The following is a 25179-nucleotide window of genomic DNA, read 5'->3' as shown; positions in this document are numbered from 1 at the left end:
CCAAGGATTTATAAGAGCAGTTAGTCCTTTAAATTATCAACGTCAAAACATTGATGATCATAGAGTATTAGAATTAATTGATCATAATGATCTTCCATTTGATTTATATGATTTATTTGATTCCATTTGATTTATATCCCTGTGTAATTCATCTTGAGAAGTTAAAGTGAATTCTAGGCTACTGGATTAAAGTATAGCCACTCGTCGTTATAATATAGCAACAACCGTATTAAATTAGGCTATACTAATTAAATCCGGTTTGCCATTGCTCAATCAGGGGGAGCGTTCCATTATTTCACTAAATGCGAAGGGTACAAGTCATGTGTAATTCAAACCAGCTCTGGCACAGGAGAATATCTGTCTTTGTTGGACTTGGTCAACTAGCACACATAACAGATTTACCCCTCTGTTATCTGATTTTGACCGAGGGTTTCCGATGGTTAGTGTGCACTCGTGGTCAATTGACGAACTCCTCAGTGGACTGTGAAATGGAGGCTACATAGAAGTTAAACAGTAATTTAGAGCAAATATCCTCATTCATGAAAATGCAGCCGAGGACCTACATTTCAAAGCGCAGTATGCCAGATCAGGTAGTATTAAACTGTGTGGACGGTCGAGACAACATCTCTCGGTGAGTAGTTTATTCCAGTAGGCCAATATTTGTCAAAATACATGTTTTGAATTTTTCATCAAACTGAAGTCTTTAACTTTATTCATAACATTATGATTTGACCGACTAAACGGGAGACTACTTGAAGATTACTGACTAACCACTACAGACCGTGCTCTGCCTAAAATAAATAGACTAATTCTGTAAACCAGATTATTTTTCACTCAGTGGTCCATGTCATGATACTCACTAGGTGGCGCACAATACCACATTATCAATTTTAAATTCAAAAGCGTCTTCGTGAGCGTTGTGGGCTTGATGGAGTCTTCCCTTGACACATGCAATTGGTTGGTGAAGTTCGCGCTAATGACGTCTTCAAAGATTACAAGTATGTTGGATAGAAAAGGCTTTGCTTTTGCGCACTTTTACGCGTTGAATTGGGTGCACTGCGCAGTTGCCTTCGTTATTTGCACGGAGGCTAGCTGTCTTCTCGTCTGTTCAGGGCGATAGAGGTTGATGGTGAGTAGGGGAGCATAGGCTGATTAACGAGATGAGATGGGAGCCTTAACTCTTTTACAGCTACATTTAATTGTAGGCATACCGAAAAGGAAAAGTCATATTGCCATGCTGATGTTGTCTTTTACTTCAGATCAGTATGCCTTATAAGTCAGTATCATGCCCATAGTCTCACACAGGCTCCTGTCCTCTGATGATCGAATGGCGACAAAAACGTTGTGTTTACTGGTTGGTAGACCTCGCGAATTGTTTGCTCCAGACCTCTTAGTAAGAGTCAGTTGGCGTGCCTCGACCAATGGCCTCAGCAACAGTGAATTGAAGGCCTGCACTGCAATCCTGTGCTGTGACCTGATGGTGACATTTGAGAGAACGCCTTCATGCTTTGGATGAGTGAGTAATGTTCATTGCACTGCTTGAGTCACAGTTTAAACTAGGCTCTCTTGCCCGGCCGAACTGTCTGGTGAAAGACTTTAGAAAAATGATGTCATGCTGAAATGAATCCATGGCTTTTGTGTGACGCGCAGTGCAGAGGATGTGACATTCATAGGCCTACTGATGTACAGCACTATTGACCTATGTGGTCATCCTGATGTCCCATCAAATGAGAGTTGTTTCCTCTGCTAATGCACTCACTGGCAGGCAACTTCCATCCGTTATTATACATATATTGCAGTTTTATTGTAACATAGGGTAACATAGGGTAACGTGGCGTTGATCCTGTTGCCCAAGATTTATTGAGGCCACTCCTCTTGGGGCTCATTCAAAAATACTGTCTTACAATATAAATATTCTGAGAGAAAAGAGTAGAGCATTTAAAGGATACCATCGTCCCTCCATAAACTGCAGATGGATTTTGTGCATAGGATGCACAGCTATTGTAGTGCATTGGGAAAACTGCAAAACAAGTTGACACACACAGAGTGATGTCATTGGCTGCATAATATGCATGTTAGTTAGAGTCATGTTCTAGTTCCAAGGAAGTAGGCTTAACCATAATCTAAAGCTCCAATGAAATTTGTTTGTGTATGAAATAAGGGAAGCGGTCCATGGCCTCCACTGTTTCTGCTGAAATGGTGACCATCGGCCCCATGATTAAAGGTCCATATCATTTCCTAAATGCCCCAGGACAGAAAGCATTACACAGCATGGAAGTGAAAGAGGGGGGAGTCTTTTCAGCACCTTTTGAAGTACTTTGTCTTTATAGGCAAACATCTGGAGGATCTCAAACAGACACCCCCCTCTCCCCCTCTTTCTCTCTCTTTCTCTCATACATATTTTAAGCACACATTTTAAGATTCTGGTAGGGATGTATGCATTTGTACCTAGTTGGTGTTTTGCATTCTGACCCAAAGCCTGTTTGGTTGTTTTATCTCTGTAATGTTTTGAGCTTTATCATCAGGTGGAATACTGTGGGACTGTTAATCCTAGCCGATATCCTAGCCGACCTGAGGATCAACAGTAAATACATCCGATTCCTATCAGGTCGAAACACACACCACCCATAAGGTTTCATCGCAGTGACGAGCGCGGGATGCGGCTCGAACACGTACCTCAATCCAATGATCCCATTATCCGAAATGACAAATCAAGAAGATTGAAATACTGCTCGTTTTTAATGAATCTGCATTTTTCCCCCGTCCTCGCGCTAGTAAATGCTAGAGCTAGCCTATCATGTGGACGAAAAAGGCAGTTTAATAAAAAAATAAGCAATATTTTAATCTTCTTGATTTGCCATTTTGAATAATGGGATCATTATGAGTACAGTAACATCTTCCATCCCTGGATTGAGGTGCGTTTTGGAGCCATATCCCGCACTCGTCACTGCGGTGCAAACATGGGTGGAATGCATTTCGACTTGAAGAAAGATACTGAACGTAAAGGCAAGTTTTGGCTAATTCAATCCATAGACTTAGCCATTTAGAACAAAAATATACACATTTCCATTACTCGGTGTCGCAGTACATTCAAGTGAGACACTATCAAGGTTTTACTGTGTTACACTGAAACAGTATGTGATATAATAATACGTCTCTGAAATGGGCAGCAGCGTGACACACCCTGGCTCTGATGCCCTCCTATGTGCCGAGTTCTGCCAACCACACTCGGTCTGCCAAAGATATACCGCCTATTATCATGGCTGAATGAAGCTAAACCCAGGCTTACGCTGAGGAGCCAGTCACCTGATAGTACACCAGGTGTTTATTAACACAAACGGTTGTTTGCATGTGGTTTAGACCAGGTGTGGCTATTTGAATTTCCTTGCGTCTGGCTGATGTGCTTCAGCGCCTCGCTGTTATATTTTGCCAATTAAGTGTCATAGTGCCATAGATCAAAAACTCCACTCATTGATGTCTTGAGAGAAGTTAGTACATCCGAAGCATCTATATTGTGGTTGACTAGCAGGGAATAATGCAACCGTAGAAAAATTAAAACGACCACCAGAAACATTTCCATTATATCCTCTCTGCCGCTGCGCTTATGAGGGATAGATAGCCCCACACAATCTCATTTTGTTTTGACAGTAGAGAACAATTGAGCCCCGTCCCGCTTCATCCATCTCCTCTCATTGCCCCCTTTCCCCCCCAGAGATGATCCAGTCTCACTGGTGTTAAAGACTCAGGCTTTGCTTGTGTTTGCCGGCTGGATAAAGCAGCAAAACCCTATAAGCTGGGGCTTAGGAGGTGCGATACCCATGGAATCCAGGGACTCTGTGAGGGGGCCTAGATAACTAAGTGCTCAAGGTGCCCCTGCCAGTCAGCAACACGCCTGGCCCCATCCCACTGCAGCATGATGTTTTAATCATTCTTTACAACTGCTATCTACACGGATGGCTTTAGACTCTGTTGATGATCTTGGAGTTAAAAAGACTGATTTGTGTGTATAATGTGTATGTTGGGGCTGCATGTGTGCAGTTGTCAGTCTTAAATAGCTTTTGGCAGTGAAAAACAGTTTGTGGAGATTGTTTGTGCCGTTCACAATTCCGCAATTTCACTTTTATTTAGCGTCTTTTTTGCTAAATACATTTTTAGTTTGACTATTTATTTAACAAAGACTTTGATACTCTACCTCACATCACATGCCTTGTGTCAGTTCCCCATTGCGGAACCCCTCGTATTCACTGAACTCTGTTAGGGCAGTGGGACAAAATCACATTGGAAATGTAGAATGGCTGCCTTCATCCTTACATAGCACCATCGGACAACCATGCAATTACCCATCTCTGTTATTGAACAAATCGTTGCAAGTTTCCCTGGCTGTCTCGGTGAAGTCTTTTGTGTTTTACAGAACTTGAAAGGCACATCTGAAATAGAAAGACATGTTGGCCCATGGGTTGATGGATGTTTATTTGGTTGACAGACAATAGAGTCAAGGCAGATAGATGGTGTGTAGCCACTATTTTTAGGGATTGTTTACAATCCTTAAACATTGAAGCCTCAGTTTACTGGAGCAGAAAGCTGTCATTCTTTCAGGCAAAGACAAGGCTCCATTTAGCTCGAGCTACCCAGTGGACAGAAATACATGTGTATTGAGTGGCCACACCTGTCTCGCTCTTCCAAGGCAATTTTTCTTTGAGGCATTTATCAAAATGGACAGTTCAACAAAGAAATAACTTGGAATTGACGTAACTTGCTTTCCTCTCCTCAGTTTGACAAATGTATTTCTGGTTTTGCCATTGAATAATGTGTATTGTAGTGCGGTAGATAAAATAGAATTTGATGTAACTTTAATTTGAAATTCTGTGCGTTAGAGCCACTGGAATTCTGAACTCCTATGTTATCACACTTCTTTCCAAAACCGTTCAGTCAAATTATTGCACAATTGATGTTGTCAGAAACAAGTATTTCATCTGTGAAGACTTTTTCCAACAAGGGTTCAGACAGGAAGGAGTCATTTTACAACATTGGGAGTTTTATTAACTTCAAATTTAAGTTAGGCATTAGTCATGTGCACAGCACATACGTCAAGATATTTAACAAGACCTGTATAAAACTACAGATAATAAAGACGATGAGTAAGAAGACCACAGGACTCAAAGCACTTGTTACTTGAGACCCAAGAGCCCTCCAATGGATGCAGAAACAGCACAGCAGTGGAAGAAATAAGCGCCCAGAGGAGACAATAGATAATGAACATTTAACACGGAAACATGCTCATTATTCTGCATTTGAAGTTCTTGTCTCTGTGCCGTCTCATCGGATCGATTCAGGGATAGATTTAAATGTCTGAACAATTGTTCAAACTCTCTTGTCTACACGGCGCACTTCTCATATCATTGTGTTTGTGTTGCTTGTACACTTGCTGCATAAGCAAATGAGGTGACTCTACTGGGGTTGGAACCGGGTCAATGGGAGAGGTCACAGAATATTTGCCAGTGACTTCTCAGTGTTTTTGTAAACATTATGGTGAGCCATGCAAAACAGTCTGTTGGGGAACGTTTGGCACAGCTGTGGCAAAGGAAAATAGTTATGGGATTGGCAGTGCAGCCTGAGGTCTCGGGTGACTAAATAATATTACCAACAGGTGTTTTGAGCATCCAGGTCATATGTGACAATATTAAGTTAGGTACAGCATTGGAGAGCTCTCTGACCAGTCGGTCTAAGGAGCTGGATGGTATGCAAGAGCATCATAGTCTTGACTCATTTTGGCTGCCATGTGCTTGTGTCTTTTTGAAGGGCAAGACGGGATCCAGGTTAGGATTGTTTTACGGGAGACCTAGACTTCTACAGCAGGTGTTTGGAAATGGACACCGAGAGTTCACCAACAACACCCTGAGATATTTGCTGGAGCCTCGGCCATTCTATTTTTTACTACTACCCAGTGAGATGCATTTAGAAAAGATATTTGCTGTGTCAAAAGTTACGCCTCTTTAGATTTCTCAGGACTTGGACGCTATTGTTACTTTTGTTATATTGAATATAAAACAATGGGCCTTCGCTTCCAGTTTGAGTTGTCTAAAATCAGTACTGTACATTGTAAACTGCCATGGTATGTGGAATGTTGAACCTGAGATGGAACCCTCTCAGAAGAGAATGAACACCATCGTACAATCTAGAACTATTCTAATAGTCCCAGTCGGTACTAGATAGAACGTTGCAGCCCTGCCCGCTTGTGGGCTAAACAACCGGTGGTTACATAGGTTGCCCTATTGGCTCTGAGTAAAAACGTTACCTTTTTTAAATGCAATTTTCTTGTTGCCTGCTTGTTTTAGTCAATTACAAAACAACATTTACGAAAAGTATAACATGCCTAAAGATAACTTTTCAACATTGCCAGCTTCCTAGTGTCCTCACTACTTAAAAAAAAAACATAACATTGTATGTTATGACAGTGCTAGCAGCCACGCGAGTGAGTGGTAGCTAGCTAACATTAGCCAAGACCAACAACACAAACAAACGGACTATACAGTGGAGTGGAGTGGAGTTACAAACGGACTATATTAAACAAGTTAAATGTCTTAGCTGTGATTTAAATGTTTTCCACACACCTAGCTACGTGTAGCCTACTTGGACACCGGGTCCCCAGATTTCCCCCTCTCCCACGCCGAATAGCCTGAAGCCACAGCACAGGGCTCTTCTCGCAGGCTCTATTACCCTACGTGGGAGCATTGCGAACCGTAGGTCAGGATTTTTTGACCTGGTTACATTGAAGAACACAGCAGCTTTTCGTCATTGTAAAAAAATGACGACGAAGTTGCCTCTTTTACAATGGGGGTCAATAGGAAAGAATGTTGGTTTTCCCCAATTTGTGGTCGAGGGAATTCCTTATTACGTGAATGCCAACTGGGACTACAGACAGAGAGAGAGACACCCTCTGGCATGGGCCATCTCCTGGTCAATCCCCTTCATCGTTGAATGAATGTTCCCAAAGGAGGAATAACAGACTTTTTGAAGCAGCATCGCTATGCTCCGCCAGTTACCAGGGGTTATATTTACAAAATATATAAAGAAAAATATAGGGTTACTGGTTAAGCATATAGTGCGGTCTAACAGCTGTCTGTAAATATTCCCACCATGATCATCCTTTCTAAAAGTAAATCACAGGGTAAAGATAGCTCAAACGTGACAAGGCGCAACTGGGACAAAATGGCTGCCTGAACTTCTGCCTATGGCATGGTGCTCCGAGAAGATGAGGGCTAATTTCAAACTGGTTCAACAGAATTACTTCAGGACGAACTCTAGAAAAGTTTTGAGGGGGTTTGTTGATTATGTGAGGTAGAGGATAGATAACAAGGGCAATGGGAAGAAATGGGAGGCAATGCATGTCCCCCCCCCCCCAAAAAAAAAATGTATACCTTTTTGGTGTACACACTTGGGGAAAACAACCTGGGACAATCATTACATTATCTTGCCTTCTTTTTTGCACTCAGGGAGGAGCTCTGATGCTGAACTTGTGATCATTTCAATTAAGCCTTTTGGGATCCATATATCCTCTATACAGCTGAGGACTTTGATTTTTTTACTTCCCGTCATAAAAGCTGAATGTTATATAGCCATGGCTATGGTTTCTGCCGTTTGTGTCCGCACACTGACCTTGCCTATAAACTCTCAAATTCCCTGCTTATTCAATGTCAAGAAGATGCCTCTCTCTATCCAGAGTCTTATAGATCTGACAAAGATTGACTGCAGAAAAGTTCAAAGTTCAACCCCCTGGCAGAGCTAAAAACAGATTTGAGAGGATAGGACTTCAACGCGGCTCATTCTGTAACCAGTAGTAAGCTGATACTGTTTCAATTAGACTCCAATGCCTACAAAGAGTCCTGCCATTGGACAATTGCTTCTAAAACCAATGATTTGACATAATTTCACTTGTTTGAACGTCGGTCTAAGACTTAAAAGTTAATTCCATAGAAGAAAAATAAGTCACACAAGTATCCTTTGCTCTGTCGCTGTAGAATATTTTGTCTATAAACAGTGCAAAGAAAACCATAATTCAACAAAGGAATCTCACTTACCCGAACACTTAATAGCAGCAGACTTCTGATAAATTAAAAAACATAAATAAATGTGTTGATTTCTGAAATTACCCCTGAAGTGGGGACCTGTTTCCCCCCCAAATACAAAATTGTTTTACATAATAAATAAACTGATATACAAACTTATACATAACATTTTAAACAGGATGATACACTTAGTCTTGCATAAAACTCCAGTTGAAAGTGCATCGTTTTGAGTCCCCCTCACCCCACCTTTATTGAGGTTAAGTCTATTTCTGAGTGACTCAGATTCTTGGCAAGAAATGCGTCACCGTCATGGCTGGTGACACTCGGTTTCCTCTTTTTGTTTTACCGGTCTTGCTTAGTCCAATGTACATCGTTGGGTATGCCACTGATTCGTAAGCGTTGTAATTATTTGCCAGGAGAGTTTCTTTGAATTTGCACTCGTTGTTGTAATGAACCTAAAACAGAAGATTAGAAAGATGTTTAATTATAGGTGTAGTATGAGCAGTATAATAGCATAGACAAGAGCTAGACGTGACCTACTTTGTGGAAATTGAAACTTGACAAAATATTGTAAAATGTTTCTAACAGTTATATTCCATATATCCTTTAATGAATGACATGGGGGTAGGTTAGTCCATTTGACTGCTTGGTTTTGCCTTTGATATTGGTGCTTTTGTTTGGTAGGGATAAACGGGGCAGGTGATTTAAATAAGATTACGTAAGAGCCACAATCCAACTATTTATCTATCCCATCAAGAACATTCATGAATGTGCTGTGTTGTGGGGTCTATAGGCAGTTTGTGTGGGTGGTCTTTTTGGCCAGTTCATCTTTACTCTGAGAAGGACAGTAAGGTGCATGTGGTGGCTGGCAATGCTAAGAATGGAATGCGCAGTCTGAATGATCTACTGCGCTACCGTTCCTGGGTTTATCCGGCCCACAATGAAAACACGGCCAGGCACTGGAAACATGCCATAACCCAGCCCAACAATGTGACGCGGAAAGGAGCTGTCTGGGGTGCTGTCGTGTATGTAGCAGAGGAAGTGGTCGCTACAGCTCAAGTGGTAGCATGTCATCGAGTAGGCTACCGATAATAACATCTACCGGCGGAAATCCACCGTAAATCATCTCGTACACTCACAGATCCGTACAGCTTCCCTTTGCTGTTCATGGCCACGAATAGACCGCGTTGGACGCCAAAGATTGTCACAACTCCTCTCTCTACTGGAGATATCTCAAGGAGACCTGGAAAGAAGAAAACAAATAGTCTTGTATGTGGTTCACAAGCAACTAACTTCATATCACGTCGTCAGTTGATTTCACTCATGTCCGGAGACAGAAACCAACTTTTTCAAATTGTGCAAGCATGCGTCCTCCAAGAAAGAGGCTTGTAGTCACTGTCAATTTAGAAGCCTTTGTTAAGGCCTAAAGTGCAAGTGATTTATAAAACACCAAATATCAGTTGGTATGGTGTAATATATATAATGAAATATTCATTATTAGCAATTGTGAATATTAAATATTCAATGCAATTCAACAATAAAGTACTGTTTTGCTATGTATTTACTCGCAGCATACTGTAAATTATTGTGCGTTGTGGGGGAAATATTGTGGGAGGAGAAAGAATCGCTGGTTCTTTAACATATTTTAAGGCGTGCCTTGTAGTGGCTATATTTGTTGCATCCGACAGCGAAAGTCCTGTACCAATTTAAGGGATATGTGGTAGTAGTTCCCTGACAATTTAAATGTATATAGGGAACAGATCAGAGTGGTAGCGGGTCTTTAACCTTTTAATGGTTGAATATTTACCCAGGTCCGTTTGCCCTGTAATCGGCCAGTTTGGAAGACTTTGTTTCGGCCTCTAGAAGTGCAAGTGATAGAAAACACCAAGTATTCATTAATATGCTGTAATATGCAAATGCATGCAGCCAACTTGCTTGCTCTAATCCCTTGAAATTACAGTAAAATACTGTAGAAATCATTTTCTTACAGTTTGAATAGTCACTTTTAATGTCTTGCACTGTATTTCATTGCTCTGCCATCAACTTACCATGAATATCTCAGTATCGTATTGACAAGATATCTTGTTGTAATTACAATTATTTTGAAGATCAATGTATCCACAACTACAACAACATTTTCAGTAACGGTTACAGAAATGTTTACTTGCTATGACTTTTTACTTGCTATCAACCTTGGTTGAATGCACTGACTGTAAGTTGTTATGGACAAGAGCAGAGCATTGTTATGAGCATGTTATGGACAAGAGCATTTAGTTCCCTGAAGGAACTAAATGTAAAAATGAAAACTTGCAAAGAACACTGGGTAATATGTCGCTGCATGGGTATTTCCAGTAATATACTGTAAAGTGTATTACAGTAATATTTTTGGTACCATAAAATGGATAACAGTAGCTGTACCGTAAAATAAATTACAGTAAACTACTGGCCAATTGCTGCCAGTAAATTACTGTACATTTTACAGGAAATGTTTGACAGTGCATTAACAAACATTGACACATCATTTGTTACAGATCAGGTCAATCAAGCACGCCTATGGACCTCTGATGCTGTTCTTGTGCCTTTTTGTTAAAAGTGTGCAAACTGAAGCATCATATGTCACTTTTGAGTCCAGAATGATGTCTGACTCCCTTTTTTAAATGTGTTTTTATGGCGACTAGAACTGTTCAAACAGAATCTATGTAATGTATCTCGCTTGAATTGTATGTCATGTCTCAAAATAGGCCAAGGGAACACAAAACAACCTTTAAATTCACAGGCAGACCTTGTCGATATAGGCGATAGGGGCTTATTTGTCACATTATGTCGTTGAGAAGTTACAGGATCATATTTGCAATGACAACTGTTAGACAATTAAATGTTTGTTATTATTTGTGTCTGCAAATGTAATTGAATATGACTTTGTCTCGAGCGGACATTAATTTGACACGCAAGGCCAAGGGGTTAATTTACCGTAACATATGGGTTTATCTCCGTCCTAACTTTAGGACGTATTGGATCTTGGCTTGGTTCCTAGAAATCTCTGATTTCAAACACTGGTTTCAGAGTGGAAAGCACCCACACGTCATTTTTAGCCTCCAGATGTTCCAACGCATGCCCACCTTATTCGCTCCTTTGACACAAGACACTTAGGCCTATTTATTTAATAGGAGCATCGCTTTTTAGATGCTAGCATAGCACTGCATGTCACCGATGCCACACAGACAACATATTTCATCAGCAGTGAAATAAGAATCACATTCTAATCCTGCAATCAAGTCCTATCTATTCCACTTTCAAATTAAACACATTGGTGAGGCATTTCAAACCGTGCCAAGAGACCCCTGCCGCGACACTGACCCTATCACATAATATGCCATATATTCATATCGCGATAATATGTTTATGAAGACACAATCTAGCAGTCACTTCAAATAAGTATAGGCTAATTGGAATACACAAGTGGCACATAAAAACGTGTGTTTTTATACATAATGTTTGGGGGCGTACGTCACTAATTTTTTTATAGTTGATTGCATGAAATATGTTATGAAATATTGGATTTCATTTTATGAATAGCCTAGGCCTATTCTAATACCAATGGCTCGCACGGGAACGAGCTATAAGTGCATGGAATGACCAGGCAGGCCAGAGATCAGGTTGGGATTGACAGCACAAGAGGCATATGCAACTAATGCGAGAAGGCAGTCTAATGCGTGAAAAGTCGAAATAATCACGTTGAACTTACTGTAACGGTTTTCACTGTGCACTCCTGTTATTCTCCCATCGGGTGAAACTTGAATATGAAACCCAATTCCTACATTGCAATAAAGGCGTCGTAGCCGTTTAATGCCCATAAGATAGTCGCTGTCCCGGTTTATCTCTCTCTTCTCCCCAGGGATCCGAGCCAAGGACCGCGAGTAGAGTGTCTCCCAGTGTCGTTCCACTGTGCCATTCAGCCTGCCAGGGAAGGGGGCACAACGCACCAAACTAGTCAACAGTCCCAAGACCAATATTGGTAAGAGGGCCGATTGAAAAGCCATCCTTGCCAACACTGCAGTAGCCTACAGTGTTTGTTGAGGGAGTTTAAGGGACTAAAAATATCACCCCAGTGCCGGCCTTTACGTTGAACTCCGAATAAGAAAAAACGAACGAATGAAAAAAAGCAACGAAAGACGCTCATTCCAAGACAAAGATGAGTTCCGGTTGGTGCGACATCTATTATTTCTTGGTATGACTGTCCTCTCGGAGGTAACGTGTGTAGATTCGAGTCGAACTTGTATAAGTTGAGAAGTGTTGGCCGTCCTAGCAAGCGCGGCTCAGCCATGCCGCTTTTCCCTCGCCGACGATATTTATATCTGCTGCGAAATTACATCACGCACTACCTACTGCATCACGGGACAGTATTCTAAGCGACTTTAAACAGACGGATCCCTCATAATGTACATGCTGTGCCAAGGGAGGGGGGCGTTTAACAAATGTCAAAACTAGACTTGCCCAGATAACAAAACGACATTTGCCAGTGTTCACTCATATTGAAAAGAGCAAGACTGCGGGAAGTTGTCTATACAATGTCCTTATCTAATAGTGAAAATTAGAATAAAGACGTTGTAATAGGGTTTCATTGTGTAAAGCTTCTTTCATTATCGGACTGAAATGAAATAATTTATGTATGGGAGGATGTAAAATAGGAAATAGCTAACTTTACTGACTGCGGTGTCAGACAGGAGACAGTTCTATAAATGAACAATAACAGGAAAAAACAAAAGTTGAATTCATCGAATTGAAAACACTAATTTAAGACTGGCAGAAAAAAATGACCCCGGTTCTTAAAGAGAACAATGGTGAGACTAAATAGAATATGAAAAGCATGATAAGGAGATGTTCCGACTGATAATCTGCGCAGTGAAAATAGTGGCACAGAAAAGCCATTGACGACTTCAGTTTTCTTTGCCTGCCTTGTGGAGGATATCGCGACAATGTGAGTCATTAGGCTATTGCTGGCTCTAGCGTTGCCATAGTTCTAATAACACCAATAAAGTGTAGACTATAACATCGCTGATAATGATAAACAATTATTATTCAATTTACGAACACATTTGAGAATGTGGACAATGCAGAATGTTTGGTCACGTTTCATGTGGTCCATAAGCTTAGTGAATAATTTTTGGGAAAAAAGGTTTGTGTTATAAAAGTGTTTTTCTTGTTTTCAATTACTGCGTTCGTCTGTGTCCAAATAATGCCCAAATTCCATCCGTGGCAGTCTGCATGAACTGTCTACTATAAGCCGCCCATTTTGCTTCTACAATACATACGTTACTTACATCTCTACACGTTGGTGAAATGGATTGGGGGAAACTATATTTTCATTAGGCTAGTCAAAACTGTTAGGTAAAATGTGTTTAATATTGAGTGCGCACTGGTTCCATATAGGGTTGTGAACAGTAAGTACCCTCGTTCATTTCTGATTAAAAAAAATAGTTTTTTTTGCTTTTTCGTGTATCTCTAATAACACACTGAGATCGCTATGCTTAGAGAAAGAAACAAACAGACTATCCCTTGGAAATCGTTGGTACGTTTACAGGCGCTCCCCCCCAGTCACAAACTGATGATTCTCATGAAAACTTTTCCTCATGTTCACGGTTGGGTAATTCTCAATGTATAGGCTAATAACATTCCCCCCCCCCCCACTCTATGCTGCAAAGTGGAACTTTGAATGCAGTCAGATCTTGGAGCCGTATCCCGAGTTGCTCAACCTTTAGCTTGGCGACCCCTCTCTCATGGGTTCGCTAGTTCACTATACGCTGCCTGCTGATGACACAGAAGACGCGTCTTTTTCAGTCGGTTCATTTGATCTTTTTCTGTGTCTCACAAGTGGGCTGTTTGTTCTCTGCCTTATGGCTCATCAAAAAGATCGGGAGTGACATTTGTTGTTGCGTTGGCAGCGATCACCGAGGTACACCATGGATTGTGACTCGTTACCATTGTACACATCCAGTACGACTTTGGTCTATTTGTACACGTTTGAGCATCGATTCTGGAGGTCCCCCCCCCCCCCCCCCCCCCCATGTCAACAGGGCTTCAGGCCTATACTTTCCCCTGGTTTCGTTTTGGATCAATTCCTTATAAGTGATGGGAAATAAACTATTGTGTACATAAAGCAGACATCAAAAAGCTTTTCATCACAAAGCTTGGACAAAAATCGGACAACCCAAACAAATGTTTTAATAATTGATTTAATAACTTGCAGACTTTTTCAAGCAAATATAACGGACTTACACGGTTTCTAACTGTCCTTTGCAGATGCAAGTTATTTGCCATACTACTTCAACAAGTGACGTTTTTCCTTTCATGTAGTGCTGTGGTGCTGCTCTCCATGGTACTGTAATTTGTATCCGCATTTTTAAGTAGGCTACACATCGCGCTGCATAGGGATTCGCTATCAATGGGTAACGTTTTGTTTGACTTTTTTTTAACTGTCTTCGTGTTAGTTGTTCGGTTGCTCAATATTTTTTCCCCACTGATATTTGACTGAAAACATTCTCGACGTTTCTGTCTTGATAGCTTGAGGTTACTCCACATCTAAGCCTGTAACTTTTGAGCATGTCTTTAAACGTGTTAAAATAAGGACACCATTAATGTGTAAAGAGGATGTTTGCATCAGACCTTGAATATGACAGCACTTTCATCAAGGTTGTAGCCGGTTTTGCTCCACATCTATGGTTCTCTTTCACTCAATCTCTCCTGGTCAGCAAGGCAATCGACAAGTGTCTATGATGTCTGCCTCTGCTTTCGCCCTTTATCTGACGATTTCGAGGGACACCGTACACTTAAATTGCCCTCAAGTCTGCACGTGAAAACCCACTCCTTGTCCCCTTACAAAAGACAGCTGGCAGAGAGCTATAGTGTATTATGCAAGGTACTGTTCACAGTTCCACTCACTCAAGTTTAAACCTTCTGTTTTTGTTATTAATCGGTATTAATCGGTATTAATCGGTATTAATCGGTATTTATACATAGAAATGTGCGCGCTTTAAAGGACATTGACCCAACCGCATACAACTGTGATCTTTACACTCAAATTGTAGGCTATGCGTTGATAAACTGTGATAGTCACACTTCAGTGTTTTGAGTTTAGGTGTTGCTGTTACCCATAACTGCACATTTGTCGTAAAACAAACCGATACAAACCGTAGAAGCTATACACTTGATACCCCTATTTGAAATCTATTTTGTTAAAAGGAACACGATGAAAACATTTTAGCATGCTCTATGTCTAGGATTATGCATTTTGCATAGTGCACATGACCTAAAGTCATACTTGACTATGTATTTTATGAGTAAAATCATTCAAAGCGGTATTCGATTTGTTGAATATTTCCTCAGTGCTGAAACTGAGCATTTACCCAATTTTGTTCATTTGAATATCACCCACTTGATGATTTTTCAAGTTTGATTTGGCCAGTGTCAATCTTTTTGCCTATAAAGGGAGAAATCATCCTGGTTTGATCTTCTATGATGCTTACTACTAGCGGTTACTGCTGATACCAAACTCGAGGACCTCCTATATCTCGTGGGTTGCGTCAGCCAGGCTAACTGGCAGTAGGTGAACAAATCAGCCATTTCAGTGACTATCATTTCTTTATAGTTTTAGTTCTGCTGGTGAAAGAACATTTTAAAGTTAATGTCACTAATTGTGTAAAATGTATTTACCAAAACAATGGTAACAATTTTCCTATAGACTCAGGGTGGATGTTTTCCAGGTAGGCCACGTCACTTTTATTTTAAAGTGAATAGATCAATAGGCCTTTGAAGTAGGCCTATCACTCTTGTGGGATAGAAGTCGTGATTTTAACTTTTGCTCATTATTTCACGGCATCTTATAAGTACTTGCTGACGCGCAACAAATATTATTTGAGACCGAGTCTCACACAATTTGGAAATTGTGTCTATATTTACATAAGCACAATTTAGTTCACATCAACATGTCACTCCTCAGTCAAGTTATTTGACCACTAGGAAGATGCTCAACAAATCAAATATTTGAAAACCAAAACAGTGAAATGTCTCTTTGGCTGAGAGGTCATGGTAAGCAGTGCAGACGGCCTGCACAGGACAGTGACAAAAGCCTCCCACAGGTTCTGTGAAGGTGGAATTCCTGGCCACACCAATTCGGCAGGCATGAGGGCCTGTGTCCTGTTGGCGAGACAATGAATACCTGCTATTTTAATTTGGTGGGACATCTTTGACCGATTTGTTAAGATTACATGTTCAAACAACAATAGCAGCAACGATAATAGTAGCTTATTCAAATTCTTCGATTTCATCTTTGCATCTTCATCACTCCTTCTTTTTATCATTATTTTGACGATTGCTTGGTTATTATATTGAATTTGCTCAAATGATGACTTGCTGTTCATAAGCTCATTATTGATTGATATAGGTCACATTTCGTGTCGTATACGCGTATATAAGCGTTTGATGTTTAAAGGAAAAGTATTTGCACTCCATATATTTGCTGAAAAATCCAATTTGGTGCCACATTGATGTGCATTGTTTCATTTTTAAAATCGTCGTTTAGCGGAAAACTGTAAAACGTTGAATGTTAATTTTTCACGTTATAAACGTTTGGGCTAATAATAAATTGCAACAAAATATATATTTTGTAATTTTCTGTAAAGCGTTTGTATTATTAGGAAACCACTAGCCTAACGTCCTACCCCTAGGGTGCAGTGTCTACAAGTTAACACAATAGATGCTGTCCATAGATGGGAAAAGGGAGTCTGCTTCCTTACCTGTGATAGCCTGTGGTTTATCCCGCCGTCTGCCTTAGTTGTGGAATAAAAGGCCTTCAATCGCTGGATGTCATTACAGGTTTTACCGCGTCGACTGTGAGAGGGGACGTTTGCTAGCGCGCTAATGAGCATCTCCCCTTGACATGGCGACACATCATTGTGTTGTGCGGGTCAACAAAAGTCGCCCGGTCGAGACGCAAACTCTTAACTACTGAGCTTTTGTTTACTTGCTTAATGCCACTGAACTAATAAGAGCGCCATGTGCCTGAATAAATGTTCGGCGGGAGCACGGAGGGGAACAGGAGAAAAACATGATCTGTGTGGGAATATGCAGAAGGAGCCAAGCTGCATGGTAGCCTCAATTTCTACCATTTTAAATCAGTTTGAACTAAATCAGTTTTAACTCCTGATTTCTGTATGCTTCCTATTAGGTTGAATGAACATGTCCCATAAAGCCGATATCAACATTTAATTGGAGGGTATCAACCATTCATTTTAAATTTTTGTACTTTGTTTGTGGGCCGGGTGTAATTGTGGGTCTAAAATATAGGTCTAGCGAATAACCAAGTTGCAGTTATCATGGCAGACTAGGCTACAACCTTTACATGCAAATTAAATGAATCCTGTCTCTTTATTTTCCTCTTAAAAAATGCCAGTGGGTCACACATTGATGGGTTAATTATACTGAACAAAAATATAAACGCAACATGTAAAGTGTTGGTCCCATGTTTCATGAGCTGAAATAAAATATCCCAGAAATGTTCTATATGAACAAAAAGCTTGCTTCTCTCAAATGTTGTGCACAAATTTGTATACATCCCTGTTAGTGAGCATTTCTCCTTTGCCAAGATAATCCATCCACCTGACAGGTGTGGCATATCAATAAGCTGATTTAACAGCATGATTACACAGGTGCACCTTGTGCAGGGTACAATAAAAGGCCACTAAGATGTGCAGTTTTGTCACACAACACAATGCCACAGATGTCTCAAGTTTTGAGGGTGCGTGCAATTGGCATGCTGACTGCAGGAATGTCCACCAGAGCTGTTGCCAGATAATGTCATGTTAATTTCTCTACCATAAGCCGCCTCCAACGTAATTTTAGAGAATTTGGCAGTACTTCCAATCAGCCTCACAACCGCAGGCCACGTGTAACCACTCCAGCCCAGGACTTCCACATCAGGCTTGTTCACCTGCGGGATCATCTGAGACCAACCACCTGGACAGCTGGTGAAACTGAGGAGTATTTCTGTCTGTAATTAAGCCCTTTTGTGGGGAAAAACTCATTCTGATTGGCTGGGCCTGGCTTCCCAGTAGGTGGGCCTATGGTTGTTCCCCTGCTCAGTCATGTGAAATCCATAGATATGGGCCTAATACATTTATTTCAATTGACTGATTTCCTTATATGAACTGTAACTCAATGAAATTGATGCATGTTGCGTTTTATATTTTTGTTCAGTATATATAATTCTCGTCTAATGCTCTCCTGGGAAATATATATTTTCGTCAGCCAGCGGATATTAGGCTACATCAGAATGTAGATTTTATTGTCCGGCTGATAAATGCATGTCTTTGTAGGGTGACTGCTTAGCCTAGGCCCTAGTCATTAGGAGATGAAGATATGATGATTTGTCCCGTCAGATTAGACGAGATGCAGCTGAGAGTTGAAAATAAGACAGCGGGCGGGGAAAGACAAAGGCTAATTCAAGTACTTCCACTTATCCGAAGTCCCACATTCCTGTTAAGTAATATTAGAGTTTGGCATTCATAACAAACTATAGCAACGTGTTACATTTTCTATCACACCGTTTCTTTTTCAGGAGGGATTGCCTTGTTTATTGGATCTGAGGCTTTGGTCGACACAGTTTCCCAGGTTCCCCCAGAGACGTTCTATTGTCATGCTCAGGAAGCTTCCAGAACCTCAAGGTATAGGATAACACTTCTTTTATATACTCCTATAGATTTAGCAACGCACAGTTAGTGGTTGGTTGCTAGGTTCAGTTTTTCATATAAACTTTAATTGAACATTCAATGACCAGATTCAGTGCTTGAATTTTTTTTTTAAACGCTCAATTTGAAAAAAATATCTTACTGTATCCCTAACACTTTCTCTCTCATTAAAACGGGTGCAGTCACTCTGAATGGGTGAGAAGGGTACAGTACAGCACAGAAGGGATTGGTTCCCCTGAGAGAGTTCCATTCTGCTGGAAGGCCATGAGAGCCATTCTACTTTGGGACTGTGGGATCACACTATTGGGGATGATGGAGGCAAGCTACAAATTCTTGGTACTTGAAAATTAAAGAAACAACCATTCAGCTTTTAAAATGTACATGTTGACATCAGTAGCCTATATTATTTTGAAACTGTAAAAATCACCTTACCTTGACAGAAGTAACTCAGATGCTAAAATTAGACCTCCCTCTTAACCCCAGAATCCAATGTTCACAGGTTAAACATTTCCATATGACATTAATCCAAATACTTAATAGTTTATTGTTTACATGTTACAGTGTTCACTATAGCCTCATGACTCAACATTCACCATGAAATAATTGATTGGTGGTGAGAAAAATCATGACAATTACATATTTGTGTTACATTTGTGTTAACATGGAGTGGAACAAAGCTGTATTCCCCCATGCTCTGAACAGAACGGCAATCTATGAGTGACATGGAAGGCCAAAGCTAGGTCAGAACTGACAGAGATGAACCCAACCTGGGGTGAAGTGCAAAACATGGTCATGGGCAGGACAAGACAGTCTGCTGAGTGTGGTCTCATGCCCCAAAAATTGACAGAGGATTCGGTAAGTAAATTTGATGTATTTTGTCTGTTCAGTTGTACTAGCTAGTTACACCAATTTACCATTTTTTGTTATGTTTGACAAGCCAGATTGACCATTTTGTTTTGACAATATCTCTCGTTTGAGTGAGGGGCACGCCTGGTTGGTTACAACAAAGTAAAAAATAATAACATTGGTAAATGTAGAAACAATCTCATCAATAACTTAAAAAACACAGGTACCAAATAAATATTCATATCATTAGTAATATACAAAGTACTTCTCGCAGTTTACAGACAGACTATCACATCAGTACATTTCAAAATAAATGTGTTCCCATGTTTTTAATTGTTTTCTTTTTATGTTAGTATGAAAAAGTGCTTTGCTGTATTTCTATTTCTCTGGAGCATACCACCTCCTTGGTATCTGTAAGAACTTGAATGATGGAACATACCACCTCCTTGGTATCTGTAAGAACTTGAATGATGGAGCATACCACCCCCTTGGTATCTGTAAGAACTTGAATGATGGAGCATACCACCTCCTTGGTGTATGTAAGCACTTGAATGATGGAGCATACCACCTCCTTGGTGTATGTAAGCACTTGAATGATGGAGCATACCACCTCCTTGATATATGTAAGCACTTGAATGATGGAGCATACCACCTCCTTGGTATATGTAAGCACTTGAATGATGGAGCATACTACCTCCTTAGCATCTGTACTAAGTTGAATAACTTGAATGATGTCCAGTTCTTACTCTCACTCATTTTCCCAAATTAAAGCTGCTGATAAATGAAACTGATATTAAAAATAACTGTACACCTATAAACATACATTATTTATGATCTTTAAAAAGTTCCACAAGAACACAAAAACAACGTGTCTTTTTCCAGGTAATACAACAGTTGGAAGATATCCAGCTGTATTGACCTTAGTTGCATTCACACGTGTATGTACAAAACAAAGACAAAACGTATCATCTTTTCATACTTGTGTATTGGTAGCTCTAACTTCAGATATATGTGCCTAACTTGAATTCCCAGGCAAATCTTGTGTTGGTATTGCAATAGTTGTGGGGGATGGTTCGAGTTGCATGTATCCTAAGCAAGGATTTTGGCTGGAGCTTGTACAACAAAGTATAGTTTGCTGCCACTGACTGATCCAAGTATCTAAGGCAGATATTTCAGTAAGTTCGTTTTTGGTCAGTTTCATGTGCCGTGAACTGGTGTTCCTTAGCGGAGAAATAGGGCCTACTGCTCTGACAGTGGCTAGTGTCAGTCAGTCACCAGGCCTCTTGGTTCTACCCTTTCTTCCCCTGGCCCGGTGTCTCCGTCTCCGGTGCTCAGCCCGGCCCATAGGGGGGGGACTCTGCTGTCCAGCTGGGTGCCTCTGGCTGTCACGGAGCTTTCGCACCATCTCATGGTCCTTATTGCCTAGCACTCGAGGCAGGAAAAGGGAGGCTTTGTCAGTGCTGCGCGTCTTAAAGCCCCTCCTTGGCCGGCCTTTCCCATTGATGGACACATACCACTGCCTCTTGGCACTGGCTCGTCGTTTGCCACTGCCACCCCCTGCAGGGGGCTGCAGGGTGGAGTGGTGTCTTGAAGCATAGGTGTTGTAGCCCAGCTCATGAATCCGCTCCAGGAACTCACACTCCTGGTTGAACACATCCTGAAAGATACATTTTTTATTTATTTAATCTTTCATCATGGTCAACCTTTCATCATTGTCAGTCAGTCCTTTCATTAATCCTTAATGTATGGCCCTGGACCAATGCTCAAATAGACCTGAATCTATGAGATCACAATTTCACATGATTACTGCAAAAGCTATTCAATTAGGCCTCCTTGATTCACTGACATCTACACACACACACACACACACACACACACACACACACACACACACACACACACACACACGTTTGTTTTGCTATTCTTGTGAGGACCAAACAATTGATTCCCATTCAAAATACTATTTTTCCCTAACCCCTAATTCTAACCAAAACCCCCAAGCCTAAATTTTAAAGAGTGTTTTTCCTTGTGGGGACCAGTGATTTTTTTTTTTTTTTTTCACTTGTGAGGACTTCTGGTCCCCACAAAGATAGTAAAACCAAACACAGACACAAACACACACACATTCCATTTGATTGATCATATTGCCTTGCAGTGATGATGGGCTGCTCCAAACTCTTGAGAACTAGAGCAGTGACCAATTAGTTGGAGCAGTCGCACAAGCCTCACGTAAGAGAGGTTGTTTAGGGAAATCCCTACAGTTCGGTGCAGCTTTACGCAAGATAAACACCACAGTGGCTAGATGGATTCAAATAGCTCTCATTGTTACCCGAATCCTCTAAATGCATATCTAGATATCTTGGCAAATGTGACATAACACTTACCGAGGCGTATAGACGTCCTTTATCATTCATGGCCAGATATCTCCCGGAAAATATCCCCTTTATCGCTACCACTCCAACATCAACTGCGGTGATCTCCATGATGCCTGAGAAGATGAGACCAAATGTTATGCATTGATGCATTCTGAAGAATATTTACATCCAGCTATAGGAGTAGTAGTACTCTACTTCATGACGCTATCATTTTTGATGACATGCAGTGGCTTCGCAGCTTTTGGGCTCCATTACGCACAGAAAAACGCTGGGTTTATCTGGATAATAAACGTTACACGTTTTGGTTAAGTGTCGGATGTAAAAATACAACGACTATGAAATGTTAATAAAATAGGCCGTATTGCATATTTTTTTTTAAATTGTTGGTTGAAATGTCATCACAAAAGTCAATTTGCGCGCAAATAATTTTGATAAATTAAAAGCCAATTGGGATGTTTAGAAGATTGAAAAATATTACGTTTGGGTTTATTTGCTCTATCTTCATCCATTGATTAGTCTATGTAGGGTATTCAGTGGTTTCGGATAATCGTCATTGATTGGCTAAATACATCCGCTACGACCCAGCTATTGTCTCTCATAGTGTGTTAATTCTGATGTTCATATGGAAATAGGCCTCATTTTAGTGTTTGGCTAATGGGCGCTCTGTTGTCTGATAAGTGACTAGGCCTAAGTGTTTAAATAAAACCGAGAACAAGTGTCCTCTGGTCACGTTTTCAAAGATATACAAACATGATTACATTGCCCAAGTCAAAGAGGAAACGCATCCAGTATACCAATTATCTGTGAACGCCGTAATTTTAACCCTGATGAAGTAGCCTGAAGGCAGTTTACGTGGGGAACAGTGGGAAGTGATCCGTTTGGTAAAGATTGCTTCACAAGTATGCTTCACAAGCTTACCTACCGGTGTTGTCGTCTATATGATCTACTGTACCCCATAGGCTAATACTGTTTTATAGAGAGCATGCCTAACCTATTTTAAACCAATGTTGTCCCACAGAGGCACATATACACTTTACGGTCACCGCTTTAGCTATAGGTATCAAGATATACACACACTTTTCTACATCTTTAATGAAAAAAGTGGGAGCCACATGTAGGCTATAGGCTACTACCTTAATACAGCTATGAATGAAAATCTAGTTCAAATCGCATGGAATGATACTTCCAGCGCCACACAATTAAAACATAAATTATTACATTCAACAGATATTTCCTTTATAATTAAGTTATTCAAATGCGTATAAAGACTGTTCTTTAACCATATGAGATCTTCAATATAAAACTAAATATATACACTCTTAGAAAAAAAGGTTCCGGATAGAACCAAAAAGGGTTATATTGCTTGCTTCATGTATTATGGTACCCCTAAAGGTTATATATAGAACCCTTTTTTAGGGTTATTTGATCAGAATCCTTGGGTTCCATAGGGTTTTATATAGAACCAATTTCGGTTTTTGGTAGAACCTTAAGGGGTGCCATATATGAAGCAAGCATATAACCATGTTTGGTTCTACCCATAACCTCTTTTTCTAAGTGTAGGCTACACATATATACAGTAAATACACAATTAATTATAGCCTATACTTACTTAATTGGTTGTTTTCCTCAAGAGAACCGTCTATTTTCCCACTTGGATGTATTTGCAAATGATATTTAGTTGCACAGTAAAGTTTTCTGCATCTTGGTGCTCCTCCGAGGTGCTCGTAGACTCCACCGCGTCCCCCAGCATCTCTCCGCTGCCTTGGGTCACACGCCTGGCCAATGGCACAAGGCGCCCCTGAAGTCCTAGCAAGCCTCGGAGACAGATAATCCTGCTTGCTTTGGTCCAAGAAACTCAGCAACAACAGGAGCTGAATTATAACCATTGTGGCATGGCTGTATATCGTAAGATTCTGGCAAGAATGGATAGAAATGGCATCCGGGGTCCCATTAAAGAGTTGGCGTTTGGCTTTGCTGTAGTGTCGGCAAAACGCAATGATCCTGCCCACGAAACATTGGCAAGTAGAAGTGCTCCTCTGCAGTCTCTTTATCTGAAGTGATTTGGTGAAGCCGTGGTCATCGATTAGAGCCGGCGCGTTGACAACAGTGTGGTCTCGTCCTGGCGTTGTCGTCACCTTTGCTCTCCCTACAGAGGACTGCAAAAACTTCTGGATCCTACAAGGAGCCTATCGTGAGATTTCGCTGATCGACAGCGTCCACAGATATAAAAGAACCTTCCAGTGACAATAGCCTGAACTCCGACCAATTGATACAAAGGAAAGGGGGAGGCAAGGTATCAGCCTTGTGTGAATCAAGAGAGTGCAGCGTGGATAAAATTACACAGTGGCTTATTGCGGAAAACCGCATTTCAAAGAGCGTGCCATCTGATGGCAGGGTTTTCCTCTGAACTCCTCTCTTGAAATATCCAAAAAACGAATTATACATCCCAAATTAGACTGTGGTTTAAGACATGTGCGCCTATCCAAGTGCCCTATCAATTCAGTTTAACAGGTGAAGGTAGGAGTCTTTAACAAAACAAAATATTTAGGGTTTTTGAAACCTCTTCAAACTTTTATATATTTTCAATTATCCTAACCAAGCGCCCCAATGATCAGAAAACCCCAAAAAGTTGGTTCAGTTTCTTAGGGCCTATTAGGTCCATATTAAAAAAGTGTCTCACGTAATATTATAAATTAGGCTAGGGTTTAAGTGGTTTGATAGATTCAATTTAACTGAGCGTTTCAGAGTATTTCATTTGTTTGCCCATGCCTTCAGGTTGTGTCAATTATTTGCATAATTATGTTACATTTCAGACTTTTTCCTATTGGATTTTGATGAGATACTCTTACCAGTCTAATTTATATGATGTGTTTCATACGCTCAAATAATCGAAATGTATTCGTTTAAATATTAATTTCAGTCATTTTTAGGGTGGTCCAAATATCTCAAGTGTCTGTCCTACCAATTTATTAACGCTAGCAGGTGTCATTAAAGATTACGCAATAAATATATGTTCATGAGCTCTAGTATTTTATAATTTGTCCGAATCTTTCTTTTGGTGAGATACTTTCACAACGGAATCTTCAAGCAGTGTGCTTCTGATGGAGAGCATCGCCTATCTCCAATAACGCAAACGCACGGGGACGGAGT

The 25179-nt window shown here is 40.6% G+C and overlaps 2 protein-coding genes and 1 long non-coding RNA gene across 3 annotated transcripts; 1 reads left to right on the top strand and 2 right to left on the bottom strand.

The window, feature by feature from the left end:
- The first annotated feature begins 444 nt into the window (after positions 1-444).
- On the top strand, positions 445-19492 carry LOC120045992. The gene is made up of 3 exons (XR_005476761.1): positions 445-631; positions 18679-18784; positions 18991-19492. It is a non-coding gene; the product is annotated as an uncharacterized LOC120045992 (long non-coding RNA).
- On the bottom strand, positions 7931-12355 carry LOC120045983 (fibroblast growth factor 4B-like). The gene is made up of 3 exons (XM_038990906.1): positions 11812-12355; positions 9206-9309; positions 7931-8521 (listed from the first exon to the last, which is right to left on the bottom strand). Exons 1-3 carry the CDS (start codon positions 12104-12106, stop codon positions 8345-8347), a joined length of 576 nt encoding a protein of 191 aa, XP_038846834.1. The 5' UTR covers positions 12107-12355; the 3' UTR covers positions 7931-8344.
- Positions 19493-20921: 1429 nt separating the features above from the next.
- Positions 20922-23915, bottom strand: LOC120052179 (fibroblast growth factor 3-like). The gene is made up of 3 exons (XM_038999015.1): positions 23639-23915; positions 22039-22142; positions 20922-21311 (listed from the first exon to the last, which is right to left on the bottom strand). Exons 1-3 carry the CDS (start codon positions 23913-23915, stop codon positions 20922-20924), a joined length of 771 nt encoding a protein of 256 aa, XP_038854943.1.
- Positions 23916-25179: the final 1264 nt, after the last annotated feature.

Source organism: Salvelinus namaycush, chromosome 1 (genome assembly GCF_016432855.1).
Source record: "Salvelinus namaycush isolate Seneca chromosome 1, SaNama_1.0, whole genome shotgun sequence".
NCBI lineage: Eukaryota > Metazoa > Chordata > Actinopteri > Salmoniformes > Salmonidae > Salvelinus > Salvelinus namaycush.
Note: the sequence above shows the minus strand (reverse complement) of the source record. Positions and strands in the feature narration are given on the sequence as shown.

Excerpts from the sequence above, each read along its gene's own strand:
- LOC120045983 (XM_038990906.1), bottom strand. The coding sequence starts at position 12,106 with ATGGCTTTTCAATCGGCCCTCTTACCAATATTGGTCTTGGGACTGTTG. Across the intron at positions 9,310-11,811 it reads GCACAGTGAAAACCGTTACA|GTCTCCTTGAGATATCTCCA; the intron begins GTAAGTTCAACG and ends TCTTCTTTCCAG. Across the intron at positions 8,522-9,205 it reads AAGGGAAGCTGTACGGATCT|GTTCATTACAACAACGAGTG; the intron begins GTGAGTGTACGA and ends CTTCTGTTTTAG.
- LOC120052179 (XM_038999015.1), bottom strand. The coding sequence starts at position 23,915 with ATGGTTATAATTCAGCTCCTGTTGTTGCTGAGTTTCTTGGACCAAAGC. Across the intron at positions 22,143-23,638 it reads TGAGGAAAACAACCAATTAA|GCATCATGGAGATCACCGCA; the intron begins GTAAGTATAGGC and ends TCATCTTCTCAG. Across the intron at positions 21,312-22,038 it reads AAGGACGTCTATACGCCTCG|GATGTGTTCAACCAGGAGTG; the intron begins GTAAGTGTTATG and ends TGTATCTTTCAG.